General features: G+C 39.9%; 1 protein-coding gene across 4 annotated transcripts in view; it reads left to right on the plus strand.

Moving 5' to 3' along the window:
- The window catches only part of MYO1B (myosin IB), a 198,499-nt gene that overhangs the window by 84,866 nt on the left and 100,518 nt on the right, over positions 1-13,115 (plus strand). For all 4 annotated transcript variants that reach the window (XM_005306813.4, XM_024109559.3, XM_005306814.4 and 1 more), the window contains exon 4: positions 932-1,026. In XM_005306813.4, the coding sequence (XP_005306870.1) occupies positions 932-1,026 (95 nt within the window). The remainder of the gene's footprint in view (positions 1-931; positions 1,027-13,115) is intronic.

The raw sequence follows: 13,115 nt of genomic DNA on the forward strand, positions 1-13,115 counted from the left end.
GCTGATGGTTAATGTTTTAAACATACTCTGGGTACTTTAACCATTCAAATTATATTCATAATATTTTCATAAGATTTTTAGGGGTTTCCCGCACTTTTTTAGAGGGGAAATTGTTTTGGAATATAAAGTGTCGTTTTGGGACATAACACAGAGTGGTTTGGAGGAAATTTGCATGAATGAAAGAGTGGAATGGGGAAGTATAAGATCACAGTGGAGATTTGACTGGTTTCCTGCTTGAAGCATCTTCCTCTCAGTGGAAGAGCAGAGCACCAACCCCCTCTTGTATGATAGTAGTGATATGAAGAAGATACATTCTAATTACAAATATAGTTGAAATAACAAGTTGATACAATATCTGATTGCAGTGCTTTGATTGTAGGTTGTAAACTTATGATGTTACTTAATGAAAATACTGGCATTTCTTACTCTGGCAGCTAAATGAATACTTACATGGGCGGATGTATGTCTGCAAATTATGAAGGCTTTAATAAAAAGAAGAACAGGAGTACTTGTGGCACCTTAGAGACTAACAAATTTATTAGAGCATAAGATTTCGTGGACTACAGCCCACTTCTTCGGATGCATATAGCAGATACAGACTAACACGGCTGCTACTCTGAAGGCTTTAATGAGTCTCTAAAAGAGTCTGGTGGAGGGAAGTAACTTCTATTTCTTTCCCAGGCCCATTCTATAAGTATCATTATGAAGTAAATCAGTAATCACAAACATCCATGTTAGATTTTATTGACTCATAGGATTCTAAAGAAGCTTCAGTTCTCCATTTATCACTTGGTATAGTGCGTAGAAAGCTACATAGCATTGTTTTAATGCTATCTGAACCTCAAGGACATACAGTATTTTTTTTATATATATATAGTCTTGATGATATTGGCTCATTTCTCTGCTAAATTCATCATCTTTTACTTTACAGATTTTCTCTGTCAGATGAAGCATACAGATCCCTCAGGGACCAGGATAAAGATCAGTGTATTCTTATTACTGGGGAGAGTGGTGCTGGAAAAACAGGTAATATACAGCTTTGTGTTCTCCATGCTCTCTTCCAAAAATATGAGAGGGTGTTAGAGTTCTCTCTTTACATTTGCTCCACACTGTAAACTAATTGCATCATGATATGTGCTACTGCAGGTGTGACATTGCATTGAGTGTTGTTGCATACATGCAATTCCATTGTATTGGTGCGATGTCATGATATCTATGTGCAAAGTCATCCTTTTGGTGATGCTATGTTGCAAAGGTCAAAATAAATTCATGACTCACTTGTCTTACAGAATACACTCTGTCAAAGTTAGACTCAGGACTCAGTTTGTCAGACCACTCTGTTTTATTAGCATAGCGCTCTGCTAATAACACTCAGATAATGTGAGCCCCCTGCAAGATTCAAACAGTCTTACTTATACAGATAAAAGGGTGCGAACTAAACAAAGGGACAGAGAGAGCAAAACTGTAAAATTTGCCTGGGGCACAATATGCATATCCTGCTTCCTTATTAACTTTTATCGATCTAAGGCTAATGCTTCACCAATCGCCCTCAAGTGGAGCAATTGATTAACAGTAAATGTCTGCTTTCCTGACACCTGGATTGCAGCATTTCTCATTTCTACTTAAAGGTACATACAACATTCTTTAATTCATTCTATTTCTTTAATATAATTCATTTCACTTTCACAATCCCTCCTTTTGGTCAAGTTTACGCAAAGACCAACAATTACTGGGTTCCACATATTAATCGTTCTTTATCTCTTCGTTCATCAGTGATATTTAACATCATCATATTAGCACTCTGTTTTGGGGCAGTCACCTGGGTGGCATGCCTTAACAATTCTGGATACAACAGGAGATTAACTGAAAAAATCATTAGGATTCCAAACAGGATAGTCAGGGCTCCCTGAAACAACCAGTTTCCTATGCCAGAGAATTTGAACAGGTTACTTAGCCACTTCCATAAAGAACTCGGCTCTTCATGGGGAAGATATGCGATTTGTTCTAAGTGGCTAGCGCGATCTATTACCTCATTGGTGTCGTCAGGTATAAACACACATTCTTTTCCAATGAAAGCACAGGTCCCTCCTTTGGCCATCAGCACTATGTCCAATGCCTGACGGTTTTGAAGGGCCATCTGTTGTATTGCCCCTGTTTCTTTGGCCAGGGCTTTTAAACTCTCTCCGGTTTCATTTACCATTATTTCAACTACTGCTTGTAACCTCAAATATAATTCATATCCCCATACCCGGCCCGCCACTCTTTAGTTTTGTTCGAATAATCCCATACGCCATTGGCCACAATATGCTGAAGGCAACGGCTTTTTCCCAGATCCAGCCCTGTCCCATTACACACCCAACACCAATGACCTTTTCCCTCCACCAAACTTATCCATTTAGATACATTTATTCCCACTGCTTCCCAAGTGTCATTGCTGTTCCATGTTTTGTTAAACGGACGAGGTCCTCCAGTGAGGTCTGGGGAATTGAGTGGGATTGCCAGGACAGGAACACCAGCTTGAGAGTGGCCTGAGATGTGGCTGCAGACCCAGCAATTAGAAATATTAAGGGTCTGCGCTATCCACACTTGCTGCTGGATAAAAGAATTGTCATTGTGGACTCCCCAGACCTTAAGACACCAGCAGCCGAGGAACAGGCACCACCAGAGACGCATGTTGGAGGCAAGGCCCTTCTGGTTCTGACAACCTCAACCGAGCGAACCGCAGTCACGGTTTTACGTCTACCAGGCAGCAGGCGCTAGGCTCACTACTGCTCCTTCTCAGGTCTTGCTTTAGGTCGTCGTCTGCTTCTGGCAACCCTTACGAGAGCGTAGATGGTAAGGTATTGCAGGCTGTTCCTCTACGTCTTCTTCCAGAGTCAAAATTGACTCTGCGTGGTTCTGAGGTGGTGATTGGTTCGCTGGGAGGGTGTCTTCTTACACTGCGAAGCACGTATCCACACTGCAATGCCAGATAGTTTACCAGCCGTCTGGATAGTAAGCAGTACCTTATGATTCTTTGATGTCCTTTAAGTCTCTTTACTTCTTTTTCCTTGACTCTGGCTGTAACAATGTCCTTCACACCTTCTTTTCCTGATGCATATATTCCTCATTCACGCAAACAGATTGAGAATACAAACAGTAGTATTTATATCGAGCAAAAAAGCGTTGCAAATTGAACCTTGCTAAGTTTTACAATCAGTAACCAAGACAATCAAATCATATATTAATTCTTCTGGGACATTATAAAATCCTGCTCCTACATAGCCCCCTTTTAACACTAAGATTATTAATCTCCAGTGTCACTTCTTATTTAGTCCACGTAATAGAAAATACTGGGAGGTGATTTGGACCTGTGGCTCTAGCTTTGCATACATTTGTTTTATCCAACAGCACATTTCAAACAGTCCAATTAAACACATACAATTTAAAATTAAAAACAATTAGGGTTAGTAACATTAGTATGCCAGTAGTTGTGGGAGACCATTCAGAAAATGTTATACCAATGGTAAGCTGTTATGTCTTTCTGCAGTGGCAATTCTTAACATGTTGCCATTTGCATGTATAATATGAATGGTTCAGTTTCCCACATTGCCTTTTTGTTCGTTTTAGGAACTATGTTACCTTTTTACCTTTTTGTAAACACAGTACATACATTTACATTTACATTTACATTTGTCTATTGGAAGGTTGCTAACACTTTCATTCTTTAAAAACACTTTTCCCCAAGAATTAACACATACACATAGCCCATTATACATATATATATTCATTTTATCCCACATACAGGATCCTAGTGAGATGTCTTTACTACAGGGCTTTGGAGCAACAGGCATGGATAAGCATACCTTTATTTGCAGTTTCTTTGTGCTGGCAGTTCTCTCCTTCCTTTATCAGTTAGGTAATTTGCATCAACACAGGCTTGGCTTTTGGATTCAAAGCCATCAGCAGAGCTCAGAAACTCTGTCTTAAAAGGAACACAATTAACTTTTACCAGAGTTTTGATTACTTTTAACTCTTGCTTCCAAAACACACAGAGATCTGAAAAAGAAAACACAATCTATTGTGGCTCCTTTGGAGCCCTAATATGATTTTAATTAAGTAGCATGTTTCGTTTGCATTTATTTTACCCCCCTCTATAATATACACTGCACATGTCTGCACATTCCTTCTATACTTTAACTTTTAAAACATTAAGCCATATTAATTTTTACATAAGGTGTAACTGTTTCTTTTGTTCTTACAGAGTTTTTATGTACCCTTATCAAAGTGACAGTCTGATTACACAGAGCCATTTTAAGGCTCAGTGTTTCTAACATTGCTTCTTTTTGTTTTGTGCACCTCACCCCGGCTGTTGTTTCAGAGGGGCACTGTCTTTATTCTTTTACTACAGCTCTCATCTGCTATTTTGTTACAAAAACAAACAAACAAAGAAAAATAATCCAGAATCTCTCCCTATTCTTCTGATTTTGACTGCCCTGCTGCAGTCATGACTTGGTCTTTATTTAAAAACATTTTAAATTTTGTAAAGAATCAAGTTACCCTTTAAGGGTTAAATACCAAATCTCAAAGCCAACCAACACTGATTACCTGTGTCTGGCAAAAAGGTCTGTCAGTTTTGCAACTTTGAATTAAAGAATCAAATGGATTTTTAGAGGCATTATAAACAAAACAAAACCAATTTATCTTAAACCTACAAAACAGGAGTTTTACAAACCTCACATATTTCCACAGACAGATACATACACATTTTCTTTTCCTTAACATCCCTTTTATACTGCTTTGTTTTTACATAGCTGTACATAGATTACGTTACCTTTATACATTTGGGGCAATTAAGTTCCAATAGAACCCCCCTATGTTCTTTTAGCAAATTTGACTCAATTGTCCATAGTCAAATGATTTCAATCAGATTGTCTCTTTACCTGGATTTTTTATAAACGTTCCTTTGGAAAAAGGGGCCCATTTTTCCTTCTGAATGGCTGCAAAGAAACCAAGAATTCTTTTTCTCTTTAACATGGTCCTTTTTAACATTTTCACAAAGTTTAACTGCTTAATTCTCTCCAGCCTCTGTAGAGTTAACTTTTCACTCTCTTTCCTTAAATCACTTGTTTATCTCCCAAAATGACACCTTTATTAACTCAGATTTCACCATTTTAAATATTGTTCCAGGGATTCATGCCTTTTCTTACTCCTGACACTATGCCCTTAGGGCTTCCAACTTTCTTTCAGTTTCTTTATCTGTTGCTTGCCTGCTTGTCTGGGCCTGATCCTGCTTTTTCCAATGAACCGTTTTTGTGAGTGATATTGTGGTTATTTCACAATTTTTAAAGAAATGTTTAAGGAAAGGGACCAGGAAGGGTGGGGGCTAGTTGAAGAGTCCACCCTCCTTGCTGGATTGGTAGTGGAATACTAAAGAATCAGTTTCTGAGGCAGACAACGAAGGGGAACAGAACAAGGGGCTTTTTGTCCTTTTTACAATGAGATGGGAGTATGGAGAGGGTTGGGATTGATCCGGGTTTCTTCAGAGAACGGGGTAAAGGGGAGCGCTCAGTCTGGTGGTGGGAGAGGAGGCTTTTGATAAAGCTTTTAACTTATTATTTGAATCTTTGAGTGAGGTGAGTTTTGATTTTGTCCACCCACGGTTTTCCTCTTCCCACCACTGCATGAAACAATTAACCTCTCCTTTGGCCAATTTAGTTTTAGGTTGGCCGAGTTTGTCTTTTAAGACGTCCACTTGGTCCTTGTCCCAAGATTCTAACAGTGGCCACTGAGTTTTGGGATCTCCCTGAGTTAGCCTAGACCATTTTTCCAGAAATTTACAGGAATCCGGACCCTTCCTAAAAATGAGCCGGTGTTCCTTTAGGGAACTGTCCCGACTTAGATGTCTGGTTACCAATACAGGAGGACTTTACACACACCAATCACACAAGAAGGAAATTTGGGTTCATCAGAGCGATGCCCAGTGCAACACACAAAAGGAGCCCACAGGCTGCTGCCTCAGTCGCCCTTGCTTTCACACCAAGGGTTTTACCCAAGGTGCGGTGCGGCTGCGATTGTGCAGATTTCACTCAATCAGACCGCGGGGACAGGAACCCCTTGGTCGGCCGATCCCTGGATGGAGACGGCACCCAGACTCAAACACTCCACAGGAGGATGGATAGACACAGAGACAGGACAGTACTCAGTCCAGACAAAACACAGAAATAATTACCTGACCAGATTACTGATGTCCGATCCCGGGATCCCTACTAGAAAAGAGTGGGAACCAACAGGTTCGATGATGTAGACTTCACTGTGGTTGTGCGCCCTTCCGTTCAGGAGGAGGACCGCTCGGGCCAAATGCCCAGGTGCCGGCTGCCACGGTCATCCGATAAAAAACGGTCAGGAATCACACGGCCCCAGTGAAGACAGTTGCCATCTCGGTGGGACCTCCAAATTGTCAAAGTTAGACTCAGATCTCAGTTTGTCAGACCACTCTGTTTTATTAGCACAGCGCTTTGCTAATAACACTCAGATAATGTGAGCCCCCTGCAAGATTCATACAGTCTTATTTATACAGATAAAAGGGTGTGAACTAAACAAAGGGACAGAGAGAGTAAAATTGTAAAATTTGCCTGGGGCACAATATGCATATCCTGCTTCCTTATTAACTCTTATCGATCTAAGGCTAATGCTTCACCAATCGCCCTTAAGTGGAGCAATTGATTAACAGTTAATGTCTGCTTTCTTGATACCTGGATTGCAGCATTTCTCATTTCTACTTAAAGGTACATACGGCATTCTTTAATTCATTCTATTTCTTTAATATAATTCATTTCACTTTCACAACTCCAAGCCCGTGAAAACTGGACCTCCCCTGCCATTTTGGGATGGGTTGAATCCCTGGAAAGCATTCACTAAGTCCTTTAAATATAGGACTTTTAATTTCTTACGCTATTTATATAAAAACACAATGGTGATGGCCTTGGAAATGAAATCTCTCATGCTGTGCTCAGCTACACTTAGTACACTGGCAAGTGTACAAGATAACTGCATGTCTCACAAGCAAAGCTGGAATAATTTTTGAGAAAATTCTCAATTCATTGAAAAGCATGAAATCGTGTGGGGGGTAAATGTCACTTTCATAATTGTTCACCTTGAAAGCTCATTTTTAAAAAAATCAGTTGCATTATAGTCTCAAATAGCTGTTATTAAATTGCTGCTGTGGAAAAGAAACAGCAGGTACAGAACACTTAAATTTGTTTCTACATCATCTGAGTGATTGTTTGTGAAGCCAGGAATACTTACAGTTTATTATGCATCCAGTAAACAAAAATAAAATTGGTGTAACAAAGACTGCATAGAGAGCTTCATTCGGGGGACATAGGGTTGGAAGGGTTTTGCACCTTAGTGTTCTTAATGTGCATTCTCAAAAGTTGTGTACTTTTTTTTTATTGCCCCTTTTGTGAATCCCGAATGAGAGGCTTGGACATGCTGTAATTCTTTCCTGTGTCAGTTCTGTGATAATGAAGAAGGGTGGTCTACTGAGTAAATAAGCATATTAAAAATAATCTTAAGTTCCCTTAACACAAGTTCACTGCATAGTAGTTCGAACTTCATTAATAGTTGAAAGGAATTCTTTAGTGTTATATTTTAGCCTCATATAGTTCCTCCAGGGTTATGAGCAATTTAGCAACTAACATGGAATAAATCCACAATTATTTGTAGATTGCATAACAGCAGACATTAGGGGTGACTGAATTACTTGCCTATTCTATACATACATGATGATTGTTACGTGTTCAGTAGCCAAGGTCATTATGGGCATGTTAGAAATACTGAGATGATCTTTTCTCTTTAAAAACTAAATGGAAAACTACGAGAAGCTGTAGTAGAAGTAAAGGTTAGGATTCTGACTAAAGTGAATAGATGCCGAAACTGCATTGCTGCAAATTCTCATGATATTTGTTGTTTTTCTTAAAGCACCTGAAGTCTGAGAACTTTAGCTTTTTTTTTTATTATTATTATTATTAAAGTTTCTAGCCCTTTCGATTGTGGGGAAAAGCTTGAAATCATGAACCCTAAATGTGTGAACACCGGAAGGCAAATAAAAATAATCCCAATCTTATACATGTCATGATTTTTTGGTGGTCAGAATCTTGACTTCTAAATGTTTGGGGCTGGCAGTATTGAAAGTCTCTGTAATGTGATCAGTTTCTTGGTTTTAGCCTGGAATTTACTTTGACTGTATTAATTCATTTTCTTTTTTGTACCAATTACTGTTTGTGGAGATGTGCAAGAATATTTCACATGCTGCCAGAAGTGAATATGATATTATCATGGTTAAAACAGAAGGCTATCCAAGGTTCCGAACAAAATAGTGTTTAGATATTGATTTAATGTGCAGTGCTTTATTGGCTCAATGTTGCAGATTAAACCAGATTTTCAAATAAAAGATACTAGGTGATAATTTTCAAAATTTGCATTGTTTTCTCATTCTGATAGCCTTTTCCCTCTGCTCTGGATTTATCCTGATGTCATCAGAAAGTGCACACTTAGCTTAAATTACATTACATTCACTTATTTGCTGCTTTAGTTCTTTTTTCACTCAATGCTTGAGTAGCCCTTCTCAAAGAATTTGGACTGTTTAGGGAATTTGTCAGATCAGATAGCTGAGAAACACTTAAGCATGCAGAGTAGTCTCTTATTTCACTGCTGCACATCAGCCTGATTGTCTCAGCACCGTTAGGCGCCTTTGATCCATAGTAAAAATCTTCCATTTCCTCACAACTACTGTCCAGTTTAAAACTAACTGTGGTCCTTTAGGGAATGCCGCCAACAAAAAATCACACTTGTCTCAGAAATTTCTTACCTGCTGTTTCGAGTGGATCCTTTTGGACTACAATAACTCGAAGAGATTAGAGAGAATATTTCTTTGTTTATTTTGTGCTTTCAGCAGTACTTTGTGTGTAACCAGTTTCATAGCTTTCCCCTGTTGTTTTTGTGAAGGTCTAACCCAACAGGGCAGGGAGAAAAACTGATTGGCTGAGGAGATTTGGGAGGCAAGCGTAAAACCTGAAACAACTCTTAACTTGTTTTGTTTTAAAACTGGCCAGATAAAAAAAGGGACACAATCATTTGTAATACCCTGCTATTGGCTTCATACCATACAGAATGGGTGCTTTGTAAACAGAGAGATACACAGTACTTTATTCGCCACAGAAAGGCCTGCAACTTTTCCTTTTCTTGTCTCCATTTCCCTTCTACTGCTCCACTGAAAATTGCTCCTTCAGCACTTAGGGATCTTTGTTGCAGAGGATGGGCATGAGGCTCCAACTCATCCTACCTCATCCAATTACTAGTCCGGCTGCCAAAAACTCTTCTTCACCCAGAAAGATTGCAAGCATTCCACCCACCCCACTCACTGGGGAGGGAAACTTCCATGTAGAAACAGAACATCATTCCACTTAACACCTGAGCTAGGGTTGCCTAGGATTGTCCTGGAGTCTCCAGGAATTAAAAAATAATCTTTAATTAAAGATTGTCATGTGATGAAACCTCCAGGAACACGTCCAACCAAAATTGGCAACCCTAACCTGAGCATGCGTTCAGACTGCAAATCTAGATTTAAATCAGCATTTATCCCTTAGCTCAACAGCCAATGCTGCTCACACATTTTCTATGACAGATTCATATTACTGCATTTAAGTCAACTCTTTAAATCAGCCTCTCTTTATCTTTTGGGGAAATAATTGTAGTTTAATTAACCGATTGCTTTCACCTCCAATATGGTTACCCTTTCCGATGTATAAAAGGTATTAATATGAAGTTGACATGTAGCATTGGAAAAAAATTGTTCAACTTCTGCTAAAAAAAAAAAAAATCACTTGATGCTCATATCTTCTTTTAGTTTTGGTTAAGATTTGGAGAATGATTATGCTGATATTATTAGATCTATCAGAAGCCTTTCATACCATTGACCATGAGGTGGTGTCCACTGTTTTGTACACTTGAGTGTGTGTAGGCAGGATTGTGTTGAAGATGTTTTGTCCTTTCTGAGATCTCTGTGAGAAGAATATTTGGGCAGACAGGAGTATTTGCTCTGGCGGCCTTCTCATGAGTTTCCCCAAGGTGTAGAAATATTCTTGGTTTTGTGGATTGCGTTTTCTTGTACAAAGAGGATGTCTTGCTACTGCTATTTTGTCCTAATATTTCTAATCTGTCAAAGGTACCTGGAGACTTGCATAGGTTTTTCCTCATATGTTGAAATTGAAATAAAATAAAAGTTTGGATGTATATCCAAAATTATCGAGACTTCTTTGGCTAGAAAGCTGCTTGGGAGTCTCATTATGTTTCTGGTACATATTGGGCTGAGGCAGACTGGAATACGAGACCAAGAGAATAGCTTTTCATGTATTTTGGTACTTTTTTTTTATTCTAATCTGCAAGTAGGACATGCAGAAACGAAACATACATTTTTAAAAATATACTTGAATTTTGTTGACCATCAAAGATTCAATTCAGTTCTTACTTTTGCTTTAATTTGTTTGCCTATCCGTACATCAGGTGTAATAGGGAAGATACTCAGGAAAATCAACGAGGAGTCCTTGTGGCAGGGCCGGCTCCAGGCACCAGCCGACCAAGCAGGTGCTTGGGGTGGCACCTGGAGGGGGGCGGTGCTCCGGCCAGTCGGGAAGAGCGGGGCCCCGGCCGGGCTCACCGCCCTCCCCCCCGGTGCTCCGGCCACCGGGGAGAGCGGAGCCGCAGCGGGCTTGCCGCCCTCCCCCCGGTGCTCCGGCCGGTTGGGGAGAGCGGGGCCCCGGCCGGGCTTGCCGCCCTCCCCCCAGTGCTCCGGCCATCATTGAACCTAACCACATCAGCCACACCATCAGGGGCTCGTTCACCTGCACATCTACCAATGTGATATATGCCATCATGTGCCAGCAATGCCATGTACATTGACCAAGCCGGACAGTCTCTACAAGAAAGAATAAATGGACACAAATCAGGCATCAAGAATTGTAACATTCAAAAACCAGTAGGAGAGCACTTCAATCTCCCTGGACACTCAATAACAGACTTAAAAGTGGCCATTCTTCAACAAAAAAAACTTCAAAAGCAAACTTCAGCGGGAAATTGCAGAACTTGAATTAATTTGCAAACTTGACACCATCAAATTAGGCCTGAATAAAGACTGGGAGTGGCTGGGTCACTACAAAAAGCAATTTTCCCTCTGTTGATACTCACACCTTCTTGTCAACTGTTGGGAATGGGCTACATCCACCATGATTGAATTGGCCTCGTTAGCACTGGCCCTCCCGCCCCCCTGGGTAAGGCAACTCCTATCTTTTCATGTGCTGTATATTTATACCTGCCTACTGTATTTTTCACTCCATGCATCTGATGAAATGGGTTATAGCCCACGAAAGCTTATGCCCAAATAAATTTGTTAGTCGCTAAGGTGCCACAAGGACTCCTGGTTGTTTATGCTGAGACAGGCTAACAGGGCTACCCCTCTGAAACCTGTCTCTCAGGAAAATGGAGCTTTTTGTGGAGTGTTTATAAGGAGGAAATGGCCCTGCTCTTTCTTAGCCTATTTAAAATACTCCAAATAGACCCCAAATCCTGAAGAATTTTGTGAATGATCTTATTTTACACCTCTATATCTTGAAATATTACGTGTTTGCGAAGCTTTGTTAAGGCAATCTGTGGCAGAGACAGACTGTGTAACTGTCTGTGTGCTAGAGTCTTGCTCCTGTGCCACAGAGGCTGGGGTGATGGCAACTGCTCTCCTCTCCCTCTGGAGTAGCAGCCTGTGCGCCCCCTCCCCCACTTTCCTCATCATCCCCCCCTCCCAGTACTTTCCAATGTTGCTGTGGTATTGGCAGGGTTGGCCAGAGTTGTAGATGACACCTTCTTGAAAGAGCTATTGTTTCCGGCTGTTGGTGGACTGGGGTAGGCATCACTGCATTGCTTTGACTTGGGTTCCATTTTCAAGCTTTTCTTTGCAATGGTGAGGGCTGAGAACCTTTGTAAAAATGAAAACTGAGATTCTGCTGAACTCATGTGATTCCAGGAGATGAGGACCTGGGCACAGGCCTGCCATACCTATCTGTGTCTGTTTTCTGAATTCAACTTAGGGACAGAAACAGCCAGTTAGTACTAAGCAAATTTTGCTTAAACGGAAGAGAATCAAAATTCAAGGAATAACCGTGTTTGTTTGTTCTTTGCTGAAATCAGACCCTTAAATATGTACCAGATCTTTGAAAGGATAAAGTAAATAAGTTTTTATTATCATTGTATTGATTTGAGTGGGATTCCAGCTGTTAGTAATTATGTTGTATTTAAATTGTATTAATGCATATCCTGTGAGTTACCCCAAATTGGGCAGTCTTGCATCATATTAAACACTGCAGACCTTGTTTTAAACCTTACTTGCTCATCTCCTGTCACAACTGGTCTCTGTGCTAAACAATATTATCATAAGATCCAGACTATTTGTTTTATGTAATCTTTACTAATATTATCTGGATGGGTCATTGACACTGATTTGATGTTTACATAACTGGGATTTTACAATTTCAGAACTTGTTCAAACTTGCTTATGTTAATTTTAACACAGTGAAATTATGTTCATTGACTAAATTAATGGTTTGTATTCTGTAATCTGTTTTAAAATAGATTTCATTAATTACTTTTTAGCTACAGTTATGTGACTTGTGTGTGTGTGATTTTATATATAATATGCAAAAGCCAAATAGATCTACTAAATCTAATTACAGATAGATTGATTTAGTAGTTTTATTTGCCTTTTGCATTTTGCAATGTTAAGGCCCATTGTTCATAGCCTGACATGTTACAGATGAATTTTCATACTGTTAGCTTGTTGAGTCACTTTTACTCAAGCTGAATGGAAAAGGACCTATATATGCTTGATTCACTAGTGTTCCTAATCATTTTGCTTGGGTCCTAAATATTCCAGGCCATTGAAATCAATAGGTCTCTGTGTGCACACAGGGGTCTGAGTGCATGGGCCTCATCACAGCATCAGGGCTGTATCAAGAAGATACAGATATGTGGAGGAAGATTGGGGTCTTTAACTCCTGCTGGAATGGTAAAAATGTAAAGGAATACAA

The sequence above is a fragment of the Chrysemys picta genome, chromosome 11 (genome assembly GCF_011386835.1).
Source record: "Chrysemys picta bellii isolate R12L10 chromosome 11, ASM1138683v2, whole genome shotgun sequence".
NCBI classification, from domain to species: Eukaryota; Metazoa; Chordata; order Testudines; family Emydidae; genus Chrysemys; species Chrysemys picta.